General features: G+C 31.7%; 2 protein-coding genes across 3 annotated transcripts; one reads left to right on the plus strand and one right to left on the minus strand.

The window, feature by feature from the left end:
* Positions 1–146: 146 nt before the first annotated feature.
* LOC125821953 (uncharacterized) lies at positions 147–7403 on the minus strand. Of its 2 annotated transcripts, none has more exons than XM_049501306.1 (13): positions 7090–7403; positions 6293–6331; positions 6053–6201; positions 5833–5908; positions 4248–4542; positions 4065–4174; positions 3910–3957; positions 3614–3823; positions 3247–3348; positions 2972–3102; positions 2613–2751; positions 455–622; positions 147–378 (listed from the first exon to the last, which is right to left on the minus strand). In XM_049501306.1, the coding sequence occupies exons 1-13, from the start codon at positions 7284–7286 to the stop codon at positions 357–359; spliced, it is 1686 nt and encodes a 561-aa protein (XP_049357263.1). In that variant the 5' UTR covers positions 7287–7403; the 3' UTR covers positions 147–356. The 2 variants fall into 2 exon arrangements, with proteins under 2 accessions (XP_049357263.1, XP_049357264.1); XM_049501307.1 differs by having other exon boundaries at positions 147–375; positions 7090–7340.
* A 15128-nt stretch (positions 7404–22531) lies between these two features.
* LOC125822548 (uncharacterized) lies at positions 22532–23572 on the plus strand. Its single transcript, XM_049501957.1, has 2 exons — positions 22532–23026; positions 23319–23572. The coding sequence occupies exons 1-2, from the start codon at positions 22621–22623 to the stop codon at positions 23399–23401; spliced, it is 489 nt and encodes a 162-aa protein (XP_049357914.1). The 5' UTR covers positions 22532–22620; the 3' UTR covers positions 23402–23572.
* The last annotated feature ends 1020 nt before the right edge of the window (positions 23573–24592 follow it).

Raw genomic sequence — 24592 nt, forward strand, 5'->3', positions numbered from 1 at the left:
ATATTTAAGATACTTGAATATGTACACACTCGCCCAAACTGGTTTGCTTCCAAGTGAACACGAACGGATGGAGTATTCATGGGTTATGGACATTGGGCATAAGTTCTGGAGTGATACATCATCCTACTAAAAGGAGCTGAAATAATATATAATTGTCACGCTAAATACTCTTCAGGAAGTTCAAAAAGCAACCAAAAACAATAAACACAACACAGGAATAAAAGTTCACACCATCAACCCAAATTCAGCTTCAGCTGTAAGTTTACCAGTACAACAATACATCAGTAATATATACCGCCCACAGCTAACACTCGTTCACCTTGAGCGGGTTTACGCATCCAGTCATGCCTGAAGTATCAGTATCTTGATCGTCTCCTACTGCAATATCAGTCAGCTCATGTAAGCCAATCTAGCACATCAAAACCAAAAGGCAAAACACACGATCGGAACTCACCGAGGTGAACGAGACCGGGAAATGGAACGAGAAAGAGAGCGTGAACTAGAGTGAGAATGCGAAGGCGAATGTGAGCAAGAGCGAGTGCGCGACCGTGAGCCAGACCTTGAACGTGAGCGATATCTACGAGAACTCCTTTCTCTGCTGGGACTCCGGCTACGTCGATGCCTTCATCCATTTTACAGAAAAGAAATATGATTAGAAAGTCAACCAACTTTTTCTTTACAAAAACCGAAGAGAAGAATATACACTGCTAAATATTGTTCAATTTGAGTGCAGAACTATTCACGATATAGCCTGAGAAAGAAAAAGATTAGTACATAACAGATAATGGTTAGTAGGGGAGCATAAGATGAACTCTTGCTTAACAGAGCCAAGGTGACAGCGGAACTTCAATTTTTTCTTCTAAAGACATTTTCTGTTAGTTGGCAATGTTAGAAGCTTCTTTGGTGCCAGAAACTGAGTTATAGGAGACTAGCAAATATCCTCAAGTGTTAATATGGCTGCTTCAGAAGAGGAACCAAACGCTGCAGAAGGATTCAAGAAGTCTTCTGACTAGGGTGCCAAATGGGAAGGTTAAACGGGTTGAGTAATTGAACTGATCTACCTGAAGCATCCATATTTTTGCTTGGGCCAAAGTGGGCTAGCTCAGTATAGAGTAGCAACGGGTCATAACTCAACTCGTCCAACTCGAATCATAAACAGAAAACTACATCCATGCCCATGTATCGACAGAAACTGCAGAACAATGCAGCAAACACTCTACAACTATCTAACCACATACTTTGATCTGCATTCCCCCAAGAATGCAAGCATAAGCAGTAATGTTGTCTCGCACTTCCTTGACATTTCCTCTATCCCACTATACATAACATTAAGTTATTAGGATCGATAAATTTTTTCTTGATTAGAAAAGAATCTCAACTGATACACCCAACTGCACCGGTACAAGTTTTTCAAACATTTGTAGTACTACTACTAATTATAGAATGTCATTTTCCAGCACATTACTGTAATTTTTAAAACCATTAATTTTGTTCTAAAAGAATATGGAAATTAGTGGCCTATTCACACTACATCTAGGAGTCCATCAACAAATGAAACAAGGGAGTAATTTTTCTCCGTCTGAACTAAAGGAATTCCGTAACTTAAGCAGTATTTTTCTCCGTCTGCACTATAGGAATTCCTCAATTTAAGCAGTCTCAAATAAAATCAACTCTCTACTTATCATTTTTTTCGAGTTTGTTATGAGCTCAAATGTGACTTCTCCATCAGACAACAACAAATGCATTTTAAAAGAAAAACAAACAAATGCCAACTCCCTTTTCAGTCCATTACTTCGACTGCAACCCCACCACCCAAAAGAAAAGGAAAAAAGAAAAAAAATAGACTCACATAACTGGACCAATTTTTAAATGGCATCACTCCTCGTCCAATTTTAAGCCAGCTCTATTAAAGGTTACATGTTCCCAACAGACGGAAAACACATCCTCAATATCACAAAATCCATGCAGAACAAACACAGTTTGTTCTGGATTGGTCTTCTGCTAAGTAGGTTAGGGCTCTCAACTCTGATATTGAGGGATCAAGGGCAGCTTTGATTTCAGAACTCTTTGACAAAAGTTTCACCAAAAGCAAAACTCATGAGAGATGGAGATGCAGATGAAGACTAAAGGCTGAAAGGAGCTGTGCATGCATGCTTGCTGCAAGGAACAGAAGTGAACCAACAACTGAAGATAGCTTTGGTTTGATGGTAGTTTAATCTTGTTTTAAGTCAACCCTTAGTACCGAATTATTTGAAAAGTCAATATGAGCTCAACCCATTTTATTTCATCTACTCTTTTTATTAATCCCACACCAAACCACCGAAACTACAATAGGTTAGCGGGAAAGAAAATTGCAAAAGTTCCCTACGTGAATAGGCGAACAAACTTTCTAGACAGGAACGACGGCCTCTAGTTCACTAGCATGCATCTTGTAGATAGGCATCAGTCAATTTCTAATCAAGAAATTCAGAAATCCCTTACATTAAGGAAGAAACAAGGAGAAAAGGTAAGGAACATTAGATCATCAACTCCGGCGGACAATGTTTACTTCTGACAAATTCAACTCTCCTACACATCAAAAACAGTATAACAAAATGGCTGAGTATTAGTACCTTCGAGGGGAACGGCTGTAACTTCTACTACGGCTTCGGCGACGATACCGGCTTACTCGGCTTGTCTCTGCCAGCTTTTCAAGCCTCTGTTTCTCTTGTTCTCTTTTCTTGGCAGTTTCAATAGCTGTATCTTTCTTGACTGCAAAAGACATCAGTTAGGTAAAATGAACAACCCAATGTATGCAAACATGCATGCAACAATATGACCCACATAATCATACAAAAAGAAGAGACATGATATCTTTTCATCAAAATAAAATGAAGAGACTTGAAGTCCTCATTCTTGTTATATTGCTGCATGCAGCACATTATAGAAGACAAACAGTTCACTCCTGAGATGCACATGAAGTAATTTTTACTTTGTTTGTTCAATTGTTTGCTCATAATCCGCTTAAGTCTCTCCTGAGGTGTTTCCTTCTTTTCACCCTGCTGTTTAGAGAGGCTTGAACTACTAGTTGTCTTGTTTAACTTTGATAGTGCTGAGGACGCACTGCCAAGACCAAAAAAAAAGGAGGACAAATTAGTAACTGGCTTGTTTTTTAAGGAGACTCATACACAAGCACAAACAAATATGTGGGGGAGGGAAGAACAAACAGTCAAATAAACAGAAAGTGGAAGGGTGTTAGAGATGCACCTTATTGGTGTTTTCAACATTTGGCCACTCTTATCCTTATCAATAGATACCCCAGATGCAGGATCTACATGGAGGGCCTCAAGAATACGACCAGTTGATGGCCTGCAGAAAAGTGAGATTTTAAACAAGAAATGTTTCATGTTATCATGCAAACTGAACAGCATCAAGTAAGGTCAATTCAGTGAAAATGAGCTTCGGAATGGAGACTTGCTCCCTCTTCCCCTTGACAGTTATTCGAACAGGTGTAAATGGTGAGATATATTCTAAACCACACTAAGTTCCTCAGCTAACAAATGGATGAAAAGCTGCAGCAGAGAAAAGACTGTCCAATCTAGCTTTGCAAGAATTAAAGGTCAAGTGCTCCGACCGGCTTAATGGATCAGTTCGAGGTGGAGGAGATGGTGGTGGAGAATATCCTTCAACTTTAGGCTTGTTCTCATCATCTGCGCCACCAAATTCAGTAATATACTCTATCTTCGGCGTTCTCTCTTTGCCTTGGTAAATATCATCAGATTTTCCTCCACGTTCGTAGCGCCTTGAATGGGGAGGAGAGTATGAGAGAGACCTTGACTTGGATCTGCAGATGGAAAAATGATTAAACTAACGTTGGGCAGACCACTGGCCATTTAAAAGTGCATAAATAAAATACAAAAGATAAGAAACCTTCTGGAACGTGAATAAGCTTCATATGTCGGACTTCGTCGAGATTCACTGCATAAGAGATAGAGAAAACAGAGTGAGCGAACAAGTCAAACAACTGGGATTTTAACCTGACTTTAAGCATACTAAGTGTGATAGATGCAAAAGAACTAGAGTACCGATAGGGATCATGATGGAGAACTCTACTCCCAGTAATACGGGCAGCTTCTCTTTCCCTCTCCCTTTCTAGTTGAGAAGCCTTTCTTCTCTCTTTGCGACTCAGCTTCCTCTGCAAAGGCATGATTAGTCTGATAGCATACCTAAAATTTAGCAACAATTAAGTCTGCATTTAGCCAACTTACTATTGCAGGATCTCCCTTGATAACTTCTCTTTGCCTCCTTTCTTCCTCCTTGGCCTTTTTGTCCATGTAGACAAGCCATCCATACCTTTTCACACCATAATCTTTGGCAATTGACTCCATCACTTCATCGTTGCTATCATCACTGTTAAAATCTTCTTCTTCCTCATCATCATCGTCATCTTCATCTTCTTCTTCACCATCTGAAAAGTGAGCTTCATCTTTCCCCTCTCCATCATATGAGAAACCCACTTGTGAATACGACCCCTTGCTCACTGGAGGCTGAGAAAGCTGAGGTCTGCAATACCGAGAATTTTAGAAAGCAACAACTGCCTAGCAAACTAGACTATATAATGTAAAAACCCGGTTGAGAAGTGTTATATCATAGACCACCAAGAAAACCCACAAAAAAATAACAAGTTTTAATTAATCGCAACACACTCGGAGCTGAAGCCATTCAAGACACTAAATATTACCAGTACAACTCTGTACTATCTAATCATCTCTATAGTGAACATTTAATTAAGGATCAAAAATGATAATACCCATCCAGAGAAGTATATTTTTGCCTTCACATTACAAAAGCTGATAGAAAGTGAAAAAAATAAAATAATAATAGTTGTGAAAGATAGTAAAAACCATACATTATAATAAAGGAAATGTTACACATGAAAATGATGAATATTAGACATCTAGGTAGTAGAATACAAGAATGTTCTATTTACTTTTTATAGAGTGATTTTCTTTACTAGGAATATTAATAACAAACAAAGCAGAAGTAAGTTCTTCAATTTTTTAATAAGCTAAATAATTTTATTAAAGATGGGGAAACCCCATATCCTACAAAAAAGTAGCGAACCTACATCAAGATATAGTTCTCTAGAAAAGAAACTCAAACTTCTATACAGATAGGAATAATAAGCTAAATAATTTATTAAAGATGGGGAAACCCCATATACTACAAAAAAGTAGAGAACCTACATCAAGATATAGTTCTCTACAAAAGAAACTCAAACTTCTATACAAATAGGAATCTCATAGGTGCACCAAAACAAGACACAAGAGGCTAATCTTCAATGGTACAAAATCATTGTCAACCCCTTCAAACACTCTGCTATTTCTCTCTTTTACCACAGGGGGCCCTAATGGAGCAACACCCCATCGACCCACCCCCTCAAGTATTCTTTTCCTCTTTCTAAAGGCCAAACTGTGCAACTCTTCCTTCAAAGAGTTCTTTAATACCTTTGAGTTATGAGTGATTATCAACTCAAACAAAAAAAGGAGTGATTATGAACTAATTAAATATTAAGCACTAGTTGCTACATTGTAGACACAACTTAAAAGCAAACAAAATTCACAACGCTACAAAAAATCAGTAATGCAATGATCAACAAGTTTGAATCAAATAATTGGACCTAAATAGACTTCACTTTGGGCCAAGGCAATGAAGAATATTTTACACTTAAGAAAACTCTCACATTTTCTTCTTCCTTCTCTTATTTTATTGATCTTCGGCTCTTTGCAGAGTAGGGAGAGTGAACAAATGGCAAAAGACCTAAAGTGGAAAATAAGGACAGAAAATAGAAACCTGTCAGAGCCAAGAAGTGCAGTGGTCTTAGCCTCCATCTCCTGATTAACATGTTGCATACCCTCTTCATCTTTAACTGTCAATACATAGTGTTAACTTGGCAGAGAACGGTGTCCCCAAAAAATACATAGAATTATTTTGTAAAAGCCTAATAAGAAAGAAATATCCTATAATGAATAGCAAAATGTAAGGATAGTCAAAAAAACAAAAAAGTACCGACATCCTCTACGCCGATGCTTAATTAAATCCCGATAACGCTGAAAATTAACAAACTCTTCTAGTTCTTCCTCTTCCTCTGTTCTTTCTGGGGCTCGACGATGTCGGGAACTAGCATCACGAATAAAATCAAGAAGAGCACGACCATCAAATCTGTAGGATAATAGTCAAAACGTCAATTATATGAAAAGCAAAATCTCCTATGACAATCAGTATTCTATCATTGTAAGAGTTGTGAAGTGACCTGTCGATCAAAATGTCTTGTTTCCCATTCCAAGGTATCCTGATACACATATAAAGAAATAAGCACTTAAAAAAATATGAAACCATTGTCAGCATGTAAATTTTATCCAAGTCAGAAAGAGAATGATAAGAATCACCACATAAATCTTAACTAGTTTCAAATGTTCTGATGACTTTGGATCAGTAAACACCGAACCTTAGGAAATCATGATACTAAAATTCCTCAGCACAATAACAATACTTTTAGGATGATTGATTTCATCAGGGAGAAAGGGGAGACATATAGAAGTATAATATCAAACAATGTGAGCTTGAAAACAAGATGGTGGTATTATGACTTGCCTACTAATATCCTTATTTATTAGACTACTGCTTTTACCGTAGGCCTGGACATTTCAACTCTTGAAAGCAATGAAACTAAGATGGTGATTCCAATAAAATCATTACATGAGCCAGTGAAATGCGAAAAAAAATGTATTCAGAAATTTACCAAACAAATTCTTTAAAAAAACATGAAGTTAAGAACCTAAATTGTAAACAACAAACAAGTATAAAGAAGTAAAAATGTCAGTTCACTGCAAACATGCATCCTTGTGTAGTTAATGTCGTCTGTTTTCTATACAATAATTGAATAATCAATATCTACCATGTTTCATTGTATTGTACTTGTTGGTTCTTGCATTCCAATTGTATGAAACTTTCCATATTGAAGCATCTCAAAATATTCCACTAATAATAAAATTCAGTATCAACAGAGTGAAGCCCTAGAATTACAAAACCATGAAAAGAAGATCATACATGCCCTGCTGATCCTCGGTGGCTTGATAAAGAGCGTCGTCGCGGTAGATACGACAGCGAGAGCCGATGGCTTGAATGGATTGCTGAGGATCGCCACGGCGTTTAGCGAGATAGATGGCCCGTCTTTGAGCTCTCTTACGAGCAGCGTCCATCATATCGTGGACTTTCTTCTCCGACCTCCGAGCTTCGTGCCACATCTTTCTCTTTCTTCTTCGGTCCCAATTTGCAGGTGAAGAATCAGAATTCGAAACCCTAACTTTCTTGCCCTGCGATTAATAACGCTCTCAATTTTAGGAAACTTATAATATGTGTGGGTGATTATCGCCTGCTCCTTTCCGTTCTTATTTTGTTTGTCGCGGTGAAATTACGCAAAAGGCCACCCAAAAGTTAACTGCGAGAGAATAGCTTATTTGCCCTTCTATTAATTTTGATTTTTTTATAATATATGACTCAAAATGCATCTAATGTTTTGATTAATTAAAATATATTTTTAATTGAATTATTTTTTAAAAATGTATAACTCTTAAATATAGGATGGATTAATAAAATTGATTTTGTAAAAAATTGAATTGGAAAGGGAATGTGACGGTTCTTCGTGATTTGTTGGTTTAAGATTGAGATTTGTTCTTGCATTTTTGCCAAATTGGTGGCTTTTTATAGGATGTAGGAACAAACATTCTAGCAGAAAGTCAAATTTTGATTTCAAACCTCTAATAAAAAAACTCTTTATATATATATATATAGTAATTCATCAAATGTTTCATCAGTCCAACAATAATTGTTCACTATTAATTTGACACATATTTTAAAAAACAACAAAAAAATAGGAGTACTATTACTACATTATCCTTTGAATATATTAAAAATGGGAAGTGCTAAATGGCCAGAATTTGGTCAGAAAATTTAAAAACCTATAATATTTTTAAAATTTTAAAATAAACTGATATTTTTTCCATTATTTAGTTAAAATGTATTAAAGTTAAAAGGATAAAAATATTTTAAAAGGCAAAATAACATATATAAAATATCATTCCAGCCAAATTTTCTAGCCAAAAGGATTCTTCCATTAAAAATTTAATGTTTTGAAAAATGTATTAAATGTTGAATCTATATATATAATAGGAGTGATAGCGCATACGTGTCAACACCACAAAAAACAAGCTTTTTAATTAATTAAAGATTATTATTTAAATGTAATAGGATTAAATAATAAATTACTAATTATTTATTTAAAAGTGTGATTATTAATTTTAAAATGTAAAAATTAAAAAGAAAAAAAAAAGAAATGCACCACGTTAGTAGTACAGAATTTGAAGGACAATTTCAATTAAAATTATTAATTACATGTAATAGAATTAAATAATAAATTACTAAATTTTAAAATAAAATAAAATTTTAAAAATTTATGGCAATTTATTAATTTTAAAATTCAATCAAAAAAAATCACCACGATAGACATTTGAGAATTCTAAGGAATAAGTTAGCATCATAAAAAAAACAGAATTTGCAAAATTAATATAAAATCTGAATTTGTAATACGAAGAATAACAGTTTAAAGTAATATTTAAATAATAATAATAATAATAATAATAATAATAATCTATTATTTATTTAAAAATATACACACAAAAACAATTACTAATTCACTTTAGAGCAGTTTTTACCGCTTTACTCTTATTTATTAGCCAACAAGGCTAGGGACGAACACTGCATTGTTAAATTGTACAAAAGGTAACATTGCTGGTACTTTTAGTTTAATCTATTGTTACACATGTAGTGCAACACTACTCTTTACCAAACCCTTTCCTCCTTTACTTTAGTGACACATGGATTCCACCTTCTTTACTCCATTGATTTCCACTAGCTTCCATTTCTTCTTTCTTCCAATGCTAAACAATGGAAGAGACACTAATGTTTCGACTTCCACGGCTCTGGTAATTATGAAGAAGAAGACTGGTGTTCAACATTAAACCGATCATTTAGGACACCAGTAAATTCATCTTTTCTTGGTTGTCACAGGTATAGTCTTTTCTTCGTCTTTTTCCCCCTTTGGCGCTGAAAATTTTCCCCACCAAATCATGTATGTTCTAATTTTGATGCCATGTTGTTGGATTAAAGTAAATGTTGCTATAGAATGTAGTTTTATAAAACTCCATTTTGAGTTTTCCATAGAAAAATAGCTTAACCTAATCTTATTTGAGGCTTTCTAAAAATCATGAGTTAGTTTTATATTGCTTATTTGATTTTGATTTTTACTGTGGCTAATAAATGACCTCTATAGAAAATATGCAAAAAATTGTCAAGAACACAATTCATGTGATACAGCTTAATGAAATTGATTGAATTAGGACACTTAATCAAGAGAGAAAAACATCCAAACAAATCAGGCAGTACTTTTGTCTTTTCACCAAACTATTAAGGATCTGACTTTTGCAAATTAATGATTATATTATTTTTACTTCTCAAAAAATTGAATGATAGACGGATGCTTTGTGTTTTCTGTTTGTACTAGCATGTTATTGGCCTTCAAGTTTAGAGGTCGGGTTTCCTCTGCACGTCACTTATTTGATGAAATTTCCTTTAAACTTTGAAGAAATATAAAAGTCAATTGATTCGAACTATATACATAACATGTTCTTTACCTAAAACTACTTCCAACCAACGTAGTCAACAAGTCAGGTGGAACCCCAGAAGTTCAAGGTAATAATTTGTTGAATACGACTTCTTCTTTGTGGCTACTACTTTCTACACTCATGTATGTTTTTGCACTTCTCTCTAAATTCTAAGGTGAAGAGTCTCTCAAAACTTGTTGCGGAGAAATACTAGATTTTGAAATTACATTTCATTAAATCATTTCACTCACTTCATTATTAGGAATTTGAGTTTGTTTCATCCTTAGCCATTTTCCACTTTAATTTACATTTCGTTTAGGTGATACACCTTCTCAGCACATACATATAGAGATCCTGTGATTTGATCCATATGACAGATGAAAAGAATCAGAGGAAGACTCAATAGAACCATTGGCATAGCCTCGACTATCTAAAAAGTGAAAAGTGATCTACACTCTAGCTTCTCTCATTCCATTTCTTATTATTGCTTTGCTTTTTAGTGCTTAAATAAGTTTATTTGTTTTCCAACACGGGGGTAGTAAGTGTTTTTTCCTATAGAGAGATTTTTTCTCTTTACTAGAGCCAAGACTGTATGATGAGAGAAAGACTCAAGTCAAAATAATCGCATTGTTTCTATACCTTATCTCAAGTTACCCCTTAGTGCGGGTATGGGGCACTTTGTCAGAAATAGTTCATTTAGCAAGAAGTCATATTGCTTGAAGGCACACACAACACATACAAGAAGAGTTCGAGTGTGAAAGCATTTACTATGTACTTGCTAAACACTTAAGTAGCAAATAATGTATTTGATCTCTTTAGTTTGACAATTGAGACTTCATTTTTACGTTGAGCAGTAGAATCTCATTTTTTTTGTAACTTTTAATTTCTTAGTAGGTTCTGCATTACTTATGTACTTGCTAGCATTTGGATTGTCCTTATTCTATTGTCGTATAAATAAGAAAGAAAAACCATGTTTTCTTAGTGAGTTGAAGTAGACTTGCCCTAGGTGTCAATAAATTGAGATTATTCATTTCTATGCTTATTTATGATGTATAATTACTTATAATATTCTCTTTGTAGTGTAAATCTGCAGATGATAAGAGTTAATAGAATCATTCAATGCATATCAAAATTCTCTTAATTTTGCTTCTAAATCCTACATTTATGCTCTGAACCCTTAGCCTGGTTATCAAAATTAATTTGGAAACTATAGTTGGCTAATATCATTGACGTTCTATATTGAGTTTGAATTCTTCCTTTTATTCCTATTGACCATTCTAAAACATATTGTTCTTTCTCTTTCGATATGCATGTATGAAAGTTTCAAGACGAGTGATGGACAGATGTGTCTCATTTTTCCAGGTTCATTGTAGTAAGTATGTTATTTCTTTGACGTGGAAGCTGGATAAATGTTGTTAATATGCACTCATGTGTTTTTCTTTTACCTGAAATCTGGATAAATGTTGCTTATGTTTCCTCCTGTTTTGGGTGTCTCTTTTTTCATTAAGTTGTATATTTTTCCCATTTGGTTACACAATGTGGGACATGAATATTCTAATGTTGTTGTTTTGCTTGCATTTTGAAGCTACTGAGGTATGTGAATTCAAAATTTTGTGGGTCGGCGTTTTCCTATGCTTGGATCACCTTTTTTTGTGTGCTTTAGTTTCCTTCTAAACATGTTTAACGAAATTGTGAATCACAGAAAAAACATGTTAGCCATGAACAAATATGGGCTTTAAAGAGACAACAAGCAATTTGTTTTGAATATGTCACGGTATTGCAGTAATCACATCCATGATAAGTCTGAATTAGCTATATCAACAAAAAATTATAATCTAAATTAAACAGTAGGGATTCTGCCCATTTGGGACTAAAGAAAGGCTTCAGAACAATTTCTTTGGTGTATTTTCTTTTAAGTTCTCATAGTTCTACACTTCTATACCTACTTTATCAAGCAATGAATGTAAACAGTCAACTACAGTTTTTTCCTTTTATTTAGTATTTGACAAATTCGTTATAAAATGCCTTATATGAAATCTTCAAAAAATTGTGCTTGACAATGTATTAAAGAAAGAACAAAGAAACTCTGGAAATTCAAGCAATCATATAACAAATGAGGTGCTCTTTTGAGATGCCAAATGTATTATTGAAACCATTTACCAATTAAAGTTTCTCCTGAGATGTCTAGATGTCCAAGAGATAACATGTATTCTATCTCTGAACTCATAACGATGAAAATTTAAGTTCTTAGAATAGCTAGCTTGGAGGGTTCTATGCCAATTTTATCAGTTGGAACCAAAATAGCCGGTGACTAGAATCTATAATTCAAAAGAGAATTACTTTCTCTATTTCTAGCATATATTTTTTGTTTAGAATTCGATTATGTAGTTAACAGTAAGGGGTAGAAGGGAGAAATTCAATATTTAAATAAAAATGTACTTTAGTATCAATGGCAATTCTGCTAATTTTATGGGGCTATTGATTTTCACGGGTGACATATGTATGAAATGTCATTGCCGTTAATGGATTTCTCCGAGGAACTGATCACATGTAAGTGCAATCCATAGCCCTCTCAAGTCAAGTATGAGGGCTTACTTATAGAGTTGATTCAAAACTTAAACTAAGGTTGACAAAGGTAGTAGTTGCTACTATATATTTACAATGGTAGGTTCATGAGCCTATTGATTATGTTTAATGAAGCTAACTGATTTGTAGCTGATAAATCATTTGTATAAGTACATATTGAGGAATATGTTGTTGTAAAGCTAATATAGATTGTATGAATATAATTTTAAAAACATACTAGTATAATCTTTATTTGTTAAATAAGTTATTCTTAGACCCTATAGAGAATGCCGAGAATTTGAGTAGAGAGGGCCATGACTTCTCAATACAAACATATAGTGCCTTAATTTTTTAATATTTTTAATTTGATAATTATCTATGCATGTGTTTGTGGATAAACATCTATTTATCTTTTGGACACATTTTATTAAAATTATCCGGAGACCTGAAATACAAAGTTAACTAGATTCACACTATTTCAGGTTAGGGAACAATGTACTGAGTGGTATCTTCTTGCACAATGAAATACTTTCTTAAGTAAAACATTCTATCAAGATTTTATTCTTTTCCTGACTTTTGAATTGATAAGCTTGAAATATAATGTAACTTAGACTTTCGTCTTTCCTTGCAATTCTAACTTATGATGATATGTACGTTTAGAGTATTGTGTTATCTAAATTCTCTGCAAATTATTTTACTAGAAAAACATGTTTTAGGGCACAAAGTGGAGAATAAAACAAATATATTAAAAATTAGTTCAAAGAATAGGAAATACTTTTATGTAAGTCTTAACGTAGGAGAGAGCACAATAAGCGCATGTAGCTCAGCGAATAAAGTGTCTCTTTCATAAGCAGAAAGTCATAGATTCGACCCCTCATTAACGTGTTAACCTTAGCTCTTTTTTCCTAAAAACAAATACATAAGAGAGAACAACGAATGAAATTTAGAGGAAACCACCCCTTCTTCTTCTTCTATTAAAAAAAAAGGTAGTCTTTCCTTGGTAAATAGTGTCTTGAAGTGAAGCGAAGGCATTTGAAGAAAAGAAATGATGAAAAGAACTTGAGGGAACTTTTGGTGAGTCGTTAGCTCATTGAGTTTTCTTCTATATATTTTTTTTACCTGTCATAGAAATAGTTTTTACCATTGTGTGGTGATTTCGTTTGTCAATTGATTTTAAAGCGCCTCTTTATAAAATAGTTGGTTGACGTTTGCCCTACTTTCCAGAGATAACATAAGCTCTTCTTTTGTTGCCAAGGTGCATTTCTGCAAAGAAGTGACAACTAAAGAACTAATGTTATGTTAATAGAAAGAGAGATGTGGCCAGTTTGATTTAGCAACAGGCAAAGACAATTCGGTTGCTAGCTATGGAGTTGTTTTAGGGGCCTGAAGCACTTTTCTGTCGGCGAGTGCAATTTGTGCTACACTAACAATCCACAAGGAGCCAATTAAAGTAGGAGCCTCTCACATGATGACATGATACAGTCTACAGGTAAGTTACCAAATGTGCGTAAAATAATTGTAGGTGCAACAACAAATAAAAGTGAAAAAAATACTAATAGTAGCCGTCGGACTAATTTGCAGCGAATTTGAAAAATGCTTATAATTGTGAGTGCTCTTTTTCTTTACTAAAAAAATTAGGATAAGAAGTTGAACATAATTTTATATTACTGTATCGACTCTTAAATAGAGAAAGTGAATCACTTTAGCATGAGCTGCAAATGTTTTCTTCGCAATCAGGTACTTTTTTAATTCCATTTTGTATCTTACAACATTAGACATTTTCCTCAATATAAAGTGATAAAACTTACTTTTTTTAAGCTTGAACTTCAGGTGTGATTTCTATTGTATCTATTTTGCTTTTCTTTAATTTATTTATTTTCTTATACTTTTTAATCATAGATATGGTATGTAATGGTTTAATATCGTCCTAGAGCTTTATGATATGTCAAACTGACTAGAGAAAGGAATTGTGCATGGCAGGAGTGAGACTATATTTGAAGCAGTTTAGTCAGAAAATTTGAGAGGGAGTTTAACTACTTGGTTGAACTTGATCTTAGAATTATGTATCATGATGCTTATGAGTAAAAATAAAAAAGATAGTAAGGGATTCAAGTTCTCACTAAATGAATCCTTATCCATTCACAAGATTTTCATGAGTTGTGTAGTGAGATGTATGCTCTACTTAAAGATGGGAGAGCACCATTTTACTCAAAAAATGGAACCCTTTAAGCATCAACGTTTAGGCATATATATAGCTTCTCTATAGAAGGAGAAAAGAAAAGGAACTTCATAGTAGTACTGCACCAAGCCTAATGATCAATTGATAAACTTCATAGTAGTTTTTCTATATATTGCCTTAATTGTGGCCAATATGACTGGCTTAATGATGGTCTTATCTCAACTAATGACTCTGATTAACATTGTAGTACTACACTATGAATTCAAATCTTGAAACATATTCATAGAAGAGGTCATCAAAAGCTGAACTAGAGTCTGATGCACAATCTTATGAACAACATTTGTTGATGTTATTCCTTACCACAATGGACTCGTAGCAAATGGACTTGTCCAACATTTTAAACAACATATTTCAGCTGTGTTTGTATCATCAGCCTCACCCTGGCGCATATGTTGAATAGTTATTTTATGCACTTTTTTAGAAGTAGTTCAACTCTTTTACCTGAGTTGAGTTTAAGATCTGAGGATTAGATGAGCCATTTTTTAGGCAATTTATGGTGTTATTTTGTTTTAATTAACTTAAGGATGTCTATATTATCTTTGAAGGTGTTCTCTTGTGTAAACTAAGCGACCACACTTTTGTATCAATATAGCCAATGACGCTAACTGTTGTGTATCATCAAGCATTTACTACTTTAAAAAGAGCAATTTTCACATATAGCAAACATAAAATTTATATTTGTATGTTATAACAAAATTTGCATAATTGCATTCCATAGCAAACATAAATATGTATATTTCGCTATACATATACAAAAGAAAGCAATTGTATAATCTGTTTTGGTATACATATACAAAAAGATCAATTGTATAAAGTGAGAGAGGCGAGTGAGCGAGCGAGATCTGGGAGAGGGGCGAGGGGAACGAAAATATATGTATATATACAATTTTCACGCATTTTATACATTTGCGTTTTTGTATAAAGTGAGAGATGCGAGTGAGAGAGCGAGATCTGGGGGAGAGTGACGAGCGAGATCTGGGAGAGGGAAGAGAGAGGAACGAAAATATATGTATATATATAATTTTCTCTCGCTTTATACAAACACAAACACATTTTATACAATTTGCGTTTTTTGTATAAAGTGAGAGAGGCGAGTGAGAGAGCGAGATCTGGGAGAGGGGATAGAGAGGAACGAAAATATATGTATATATACAATTTTCTCTCGCTTTATACAAACAAAAATGTACTTTATACACTTGCATTTGTATAAAAACAAGAGAGGCGAGGGAGAGAATGAGAGTGACGAGCGAGATTCACTAGGAGAGAGGTGAAATAGCAACAGTTTGCTATGAGGTACAATTAAATCAAACTATATTTATAGCATTTAATTTGAATTAATAGTTTGCTATTATATATAATTTTCCCCTTTAAAAATGTAACATGTTGGGCCCGTGTTCAGCACGGGCTATTCCCCCCTAGTTTAAAAAAAAAAACCAACTAAGACCATCTCCAACCCACCTCTATTTTACTCTCCATTTTCTATATTTGGAGAGTAAAATAGAGAATGGGCACTCCAAATCAACCTCTATGCTTCAAATTTAGAGAGTTGAATAGTAGTTCTCCAAATTTGGAGAACTACTATTTACACTCTCTATTTCACTTTTTCATTATTTTATTATTAATTCTATTACTTTCTAATTAACAAATTATTTTACATATAATTCCATTAATTAAATATCTAATATTCATAATTCTTTTTTAAATGTAATATAATATTTTTTAAAAATATTATTTAATATATACTATTTTAATTACAAATTAATAGTATTTTAATTTTTTTTCTAATTTTCGTGAATAATAAAATTTTATTTTATTGTTAATTTTTATTCTAAAGAATACGCAAAATTAAAATGGCAAGATGAAAAAAATTATTTAAAAATACAATACATGATATGATAATTTAAATACAAGATAACAATACAATACATAACATAATAATTTAAATACAAGATAACAATACAATATAATCCATAACATAATAATTTAAATACAAGATAAAATACAATACATAACATAATAATTAATTGATCACAACAATAATTTAGTAATCTGGTGGTCATTTCCAAATTTATCTCTATTCGAAAAAAATTAGGATATTATTCCGAGAATTATTGCGATACACAGGTGTCGGGCAATACGCAGGTCGTAGTGGATCACCAACAATTATTCTTGAAGTTGTTGCTGATTATGACCTTTGGATATGGCATGCTTATTTTGGTTTGCCTGACACCAATAACGATATTAATGTTTTAGAGTCATCACATTTATTTTTCAATCTTGCTAGCGGTATTGCGCCTCCCACCCATTATGTTATTCAAGGAAAAGAATATGATATGGGTTATTACTTAGATGATGGATATATCCTAAATGGTCTACAATTGTTCAAACTATTCGTGATCCTCATTCGCAAAAGAAAAAATATTTCGCGATGAAACAAGAATCATGCCGAAAAGATGTTGAACGTGCATTCAGAGTTTTGCAATCACGTTTTGCAATTATTGCAGGACTGTCACGTTTTTGGAGAAAAGAAGTGCTACATGATATAATGACTACATGTATTATACTGCACAACATGATAATTGAGGATGAATGTGATCTCAATGCACCAATTCAAGATGTCGTTGAGGCTCCAACTCCAATTATAGAAATGGTGATAGATGAAAATCTCCGATTTGAACAATTTTTAGCTAGACATAAAAAAATTAATGACAAAAATACTCATTTTGAACTCCGTAATGCATTAATAGAGTATTTATGGGAGCAACATACGTAATAATTTTGAATATTGAGTGTTTATGTAATTGTATGTCACTTTTATTTGAATTTGTCCCCTAATTTATGTATTATATTATATTTTCTTGCAATTTATGTTATTTAATACATTAGAATAAAATATAATTTCATATCACATTAAAAATTATATAAAATAACTATTTGGGAAAAAAGAAATAAATGATTTATATTATGAAATAAGAAAATAAGAATGAAATAAAAAAAAAATATAATATTAAGGAGAGAGAAAAAGTTTTTTTTTTAGAAAGTAAAATAGAGAATTGGCTTGGAGTTTATTGTCTGAAAAAATAAAAAAAATTATATTTAGAGAGTAAAATAGAAAATTGGGTTGGAGATGCCCTAACTGCTGCATTTCTCCACTAACTCCACTTCATGCAACCCCACATCCTTTTATTGAAAATTTAAAATTCAAATTTTAGTAACCGCATGACCCACACATTTATTATTTAATGCAAATGAATGGGTTGCTTTCTCTTCTTTCTTCATTCCTAATTCCTCTCAATCTGTAACATGAAGTTGTTTGCTCTCCTTTAGTACTTCTTAACTGAGAAAAGTGTGTCTCTTGATACTAATTTCATCAGCAAATTATCAACAACAACATGCGGCAAGTTACTAAATTTGTTTTGCTAAAGTTAATTCTATCGAATGTAATAACTTGGTAGATTTTTAATTCACCAATCTTTACATACCAGAAGTAGTATATATATCTCGAATTTCTATTATTGAAAATAGTATTGTTATAAATTATATTGAATATATTATTGTTGTATTATTGAAAATAATGTTCTTTAATTGTATAAATTCAGTTTAGCATTAGTCGACATGTTCAATATGGACATGGTTACTTATCTTTTCGCATTTTCATAATTTTGTAGAACAAATGGTGGTACTTTGTTATTTGTGGGTTAGTATATAAATCATTCTATATACAGAAGGTAGTTGAAATAACTCAATGCCATTTTGATAGTCTTTCAGATTTAGCTTTGCATCGGAAATTAAAGATCAACAAACTTGCAAGTTGGTAGTAAGTATTTTCTCAAAATAGTGGCTTATCATTTCTTCTTTCCTTGAAAAGATACAACATGCTATTTTTATTTACTGTTCAAGTTTAATGAAGTTCTTTATATTTAATTGCTTCTATGAGATACTTGCTAATATTTTTGATCCTATGCTTTGATAGTTACAATATAATGGACATAGTTGATTATTTTTTTTGTTATTTATTTATGTATTTTAGTAGCTAATTATTATTCATCATCCGGGCATTGGATAATTCATTCAAAGTATGTTCATCTTGAACTAATTAAGTAACATGCCATAATTATATCATATTTCGTTATTCATGAAAATATATAGGCTAATTTGATTTGATCATCACTAACATATGTAAATTATGGCTAAATCATGTTGTTTACTCTTATTTGCATTATACTCTCTTATAAAATTAATATTGGAGTACATTTTAATAGTTTAGATTTCTTGAATGTGATAGGTATTATTATATTATACTATGTATTTCATTTTGGGTGAAGAAAATATATATTTATTGAAAAATTCTACTTAATATTTGTTTGTGTGTGTGTTTGTTTCTATAGTATAAGCAACATTTTCTTTGAAAATAATTACAAAATTGCATTTGCAAAAAAAAAAAAAAAAAAAAAAGACACATGAGGTAGTTAATATAGGCATTTAAAAAAAAACAAATTTATCAGTTTTAAAATTTAAAATTTAAAAATTATTAATAATTATTTGCAATTCAACATATAAAATTGAGATCAGAAGTAGTTACAACTTACTAATTTAAAATGAAAAGAATTATAAAATTAGATTTCATTTACCATTTAAAAACAAAACAGAAATTCAAATCAATTTTAAAATTTAAAATAAATAAACATGAAAGCATTTATGAAAACTATACACGTGTATATTAGAAAATAGTAGAAGTATTTAATTAATCTAAAATGTGATATGAAAAATAAAGTTGTATATTTCTTATAGAGAAATTAAGAGATGGTGGATTATTATGTTGTTTTATCTTTATGTTTGTATATATGTTATTGTCTTTTATTTATCTATTTTTTTGTAAATATGCATGACTTTGTAATTTAATTTATTGTGTTATTTTTTTTTTTCAAAAATCTAACGGATAAAATAATTGAGAAGATGCTTCAGGAACAAGTAAAACAGTTTAAGTCAACTTTAAATCCATAATTTTTGTTATATTTTCTATTAAATAATAATAATTATTATTATTATTGAGAGAAAATTTACAACTTTATAATTTTGAATTTTAAATTTGATTTTACAATTTTAAATTGAGGTAGATTAATTAGTTTGATAATCTATGTTGGAAAAAAATAAAAAAAAAATCTAGATCCAAATCAAATTTATTTGTTTCAGTTAAAAAAATCACAAAATATATCATTAATTTAATGTGTTCAATCAAATAATTTAAGGATTCGTATTATCATTTTAAAAATATTACTAATTGCATGATAATTTTTATTAGTTATTTAAAATTTAAAACATTATATTATATTTTAAAACAGTCGTGCAACGCGCAGACACGTATACTAATGATATTTAATAGGAAGGGTAAGACGCAAAAGGATATAATCTCTTGATTTCTCAAATTGGACAAATATTATTGGACAATAATTTTTTTGGTGAAGATGAACAGAAGAAGTATATCAACACAGTCTTGTACATAAGATACATGTCACAAGTCCTTGACACCACTCACGAAATTATTTAAGAACAATATACAAAAATTGAATTAAAGACATTTCATAAATTCTTCCCGACTTAATTATTTTTGAGTAAGTTTATTTTTCATTGAAATTCAATATGATTATAGTTCCTCGAACTATTAAACAAGTACACATACATAAATCCGTGTCTGCATATGTGTCCATCCAATTAAATCTTAAAAGCCATTAATTAATTAGAACCACAAATCGCTATTCCTCTATTTTTTTTGTCCTTAAACTTCAATAACTCCAATTTTTACTTGTTTTGTCAACATATGGAAAATGTATATATATACAAAAAAAAAGGCTAAAAAGACAATTGTTAGTAACAATTAACAACTTTGTATTACTTCCAAGTGTATAGGAAAAAATGTAATGTATGATTATAGATAACAATAAAATGATTATAAAGTACATATCTTTTCCTTTAACATTATAGAGTAACAATAAAAGTTGTTATGTTGTTAATTGTGATATATAAAAGTTGTACCTATCCTAATTGTCTTTCAATATTTGATATTAGTTGTTGAACTATCATGAACTCCACAATGTCCACCCACCCGAGTAATAATTTATTTTTATAATTGAATAATCTTAAAAACATGCACTAAAGTTATATCTTAATTATCACACACAATTTCTCATATTAAATATTACATGAATCTTCTTTTAATAAAAAATACTAATGTAAAAAAAATATTGTCGCACCTAATAATGAACAAATTTACCCCTTATGCGTCATTAACTGGTGTTTTGAGTATTGATATTATATTATAACAATATATCAAGTAATTATACAAAAAGAATTTAGAAAGAATAAAACATATACAAACCTTATTTCTATGGTCTTATCTTATGTAAGATGAATAAACTATTTTTGAGCATTGATATTATATTATTTGTGTTAATTAATTATTATTGAATGTATATACTTAATCCATTCTAAATTAATATCTTTTTGTTACATAGTACTTTTTTATTTATACTAACTGAATTGTTTAGACTTTTTTCATAATGCAAAGTAAATGAATTGTTTGAAATTCAAGAGAATTAGTGAGCGTTTTTTTCATTTCATATCTTCTCTTCTTTTAATAAGACTGTTAATTACTTTACATTTCTATAAAAATAAAATTTTAAAATAATCAAATTAAATAATAGTATTGAAAAGTACCTTTCATTTATGCTTTTAAATATTTTTCTTGATGCTATTCTAATAATTGTCCCGTTTGAAAATTAAGAGATAAATTACTTTTTTCTATCTATTTTATTTTTGTTATTAAATATTATTTAATATCTAATCTTCTAAAGTATTAGGTTTAATATATCCAAAGGAAAATATAGTAATATTATTTGTATTATTTATCATTTCTTAAGATTTGTGCTAAATCAATACTGAACATATATTATTGGACAGAGGAAGTAGTAAAATTGATACTTTCCAAGTTTACAAGAGACTTAGGGGTCGTTTGGTAGGCTGCATTAGAAGAAATAGTTCATGGATTATGTAATGTATTATTTAGTACTATGTTTGGTATGAATTTTGGCCTATGGATTAGTTATACCTCCTACATGGTCTTATAGGATATATTACTAATACCTTATATTTGGAGGTATTAGTAATACATTGATATAATACCATGGGATAAGTCTATGTAAAGACAAAAATATCCCTCAAATCATTTTGTTTATTTTCTTGATTTTATGATTTATATTTGTACTAGTAAATTTATTTAAATAAATTAGCTTACAAATTATCTAGAGAGAGATGTTTGTTACTAAATAAATCCAATACAAATTTGAAATGTTAGTTGTTTATTTGTGACCTTAATTAAACATATATATATATATATATATATATATATATTAAAAAATTACATACATATTAAAACTACAACTTTCAATTTTTATGTGTAAATGTAGATGGTTTATTCAATTTTACCATTGTTGATCGTCTTTTTGATTTTACAAGTAGATGGTTTATCTTTTTAAAATTTAAAAATGACATTTTGTGAGTGATCAATTTATTAAGATGACAATTATTTATCCTCAAATAATTCAAGTGGAAAAAAATAGCAAACATGATAACAAAATTGTTCTTTTCATAGCTAGTTCGAAGGCCATAAAAAAATAATATTGTCCGGCAATTATCTATCTTGACCTAATTACATAATAATTCAAGTGTATAATTAGAAAGAAGCTTTTTATAGAGTTTTAATCCAAATACAAGATGAGGTGGGAAACAATGAACCAAACATTTGATAAAAATAAATTCTGCACTACTAATCTCTGTATTACTAGTCCCTGCGTTACTAATCTTTGTACCAAACGACCCTTAGTGGTAACTTTGACAAAATCAAGGGACTAATTAAAGAAAAACACCATTATGAGTTGGACCAACCAATACCTATCGTGCAAGGCCCACAAGCCGATGTCATGTGGGTCCATTTTTTTTCCCCTCTCCTAATATAAATTCTTTTTTTCAAGCCCATTTGAATCACAATAACCTACACGCCCGAGCCATCGGAGCTCCCCTCCACCCTCTCAAAGGGGTTGGGTTGGTAGGGCCTTTTCCATGTCACACCCCACCGCAGCTCCGCTATCAAGACCACCGCTCTCACCACCCTCGTCGGCGGCTATGTCTCCCTTGTACAAACAGAAATCTTGGTCACCGGACACGTTTCGCGATGAGGCGTGGCAGCGGCGGAAGGGTACCCATGGAAGCTGCCTCAAACGGCGAAGCAAGAGCGTTACCGATGAGGACCTTGATGAGATTAAGGCTTGTATCGAATTAGGGTTTGGATTTGACTCGCCAGAAATGGATCAACGATTGTCTGATACTTTTCCGGCCTATGACATGTTTTACGCCGTGAATAAACAATACACCGACACCCTTTCAAAGACTTCGTCAGTATCATCGGTCATCTCCGATTGCGAGTCAACCCTTCCTCCCGTTAGTCCCCACACCATTGTCAATCCAGGTAAATCTTCAAAACCTCTGTTTTTTTCCTTCATTATTTTCAAATCATATTAATCACGCCTCAATTTTAATATTAGAATGTTCCATTACAATTCAACTTTCGTAAATTCAAGTAATTCGTCTAATAAAGTTACTTTTCGATTACAGAAAATTTCTAAGTTTGTTAATGTTCTTTATTGAGTTGAATAGGTATGCATAATTTTAGTTTTGCGTATACTCCTTTAACAAGATTGTTAATAAGAAATAGAAATTTGAACGTATGGTTGCTAATATTTGAAAAAAAATGAATGTAGGAGATAATCCACAGGCAGTGAAGACAAGGTTGCGGCAATGGGCACAGGTGGTTGCTTGTGTGGTGCGTCAATCTTCGTATTAATGGATGCTGTAAGCTGCATATATTGAATGAATGAATAGGAAGATGATGGTAATTTGTTGTGTACCAGTACTGTTGTTTTTCGGGCATTGAAGCAAAAAGGATTAACTCATACTTAATTTGAAAAACTAATTATAGTTAAGATTGATTCAACTTATTCAATCTTGGCAACTAGTATTCTGTTGATATGATTTTTATTAATATGATGATTGTGTTGCAACCACAAATACAACTGGTCCATCCCCAACAAACTCTTGTTAATTAATTGCTAGTAGCCTTGTTTGTTGATACATCCTCCAGCAAGTGGGATATGACTGTGTCTTTCTCACTTTTCTCTTTGGAATGCTTTGTTTTTTTCCTAGATTGTCTTTTGCACTAAGAAAATATCAAAAGTTGTTTCTTTAGCTGATTTGTTATACAATAGCGTCTTATTGAGTTTAAAGAAAGGGTGTGATAATTACCAAGCGTTCTCGGTTCTCTTTGCATTGATGCTTATAAGTTACTACATCTCAATTCTTCTTTTTGTTGAGGGACCTTGCTTTCTGGGTTTTTGATATTCTTCAAGCTTTTCCTCTGTACTATGCAAATATTTGATATATGCTTTTCATGATAAGCAAAGTGCTTACTTTAATACGTACAATCAATTTAAGCTTAGTTCAATTAGTATATTACTTTGACATTATGTGTTGCTGCATTTCCGTGGGAGAGTTTTTTCGACTCATAAAAACCTTATTTTAAGGTTACAATGAGCTGGTGTTTAAGAGATTATTGTGAGAATAACAGTTATCTTTTCAATTGCGAGCGTGGTGAATTCTTTTTTCATGTACTCTGACTTTGGAAATGCTTCACTCATGTAAATGTATGAGGATAAAGTAGCAGAATCAGGAATTTATATAAGAGGATTTAGAAGAACAATAGGTTGACACACATGGGATCAAGATATGTGACCTAAAGTAAAATTTGAATCCATTTTGCCATTTCACTAGACCTTTTTCATTATAGCATTAGGAGATTATATATAAATTATAACAAAAGAAATTTATTTTTACTCCCTTTGCCCATTACTCTAAATTTTCAACGACCCTTTGCTCTAACTTAGATCTGCCATTGATGTCATTAGATGACAGGCCTATATAACAAGGGAAATGAACGTTTATATAGTTGATCCGTTTTTAATGTTTTGGTATTGAGTCA

This window comes from Solanum verrucosum, unplaced genomic scaffold (assembly GCF_900185275.1).
Source record: "Solanum verrucosum unplaced genomic scaffold, falcon-dt-bn FXZP01000103.1, whole genome shotgun sequence".
In the NCBI taxonomy this organism is placed as follows: Eukaryota; Viridiplantae; Streptophyta; class Magnoliopsida; order Solanales; family Solanaceae; genus Solanum; species Solanum verrucosum.

Excerpts from the sequence above, each read along its gene's own strand:
- LOC125821953 (XM_049501306.1), bottom strand. The coding sequence starts at position 7,286 with ATGTGGCACGAAGCTCGGAGGTCGGAGAAGAAAGTCCACGATATGATG. Across the intron at positions 5,909-6,052 it reads TAAGCATCGGCGTAGAGGAT|TTAAAGATGAAGAGGGTATG; the intron begins GTCGGTACTTTT and ends ATGTATTGACAG. Across the intron at positions 3,103-3,246 it reads ATGTTGAAAACACCAATAAG|TGCGTCCTCAGCACTATCAA; the intron begins GTGCATCTCTAA and ends TGGTCTTGGCAG.
- LOC125822548 (XM_049501957.1), top strand. The coding sequence starts at position 22,621 with ATGTCACACCCCACCGCAGCTCCGCTATCAAGACCACCGCTCTCACCA. Across the intron at positions 23,027-23,318 it reads CCACACCATTGTCAATCCAG|GAGATAATCCACAGGCAGTG; the intron begins GTAAATCTTCAA and ends AAATGAATGTAG.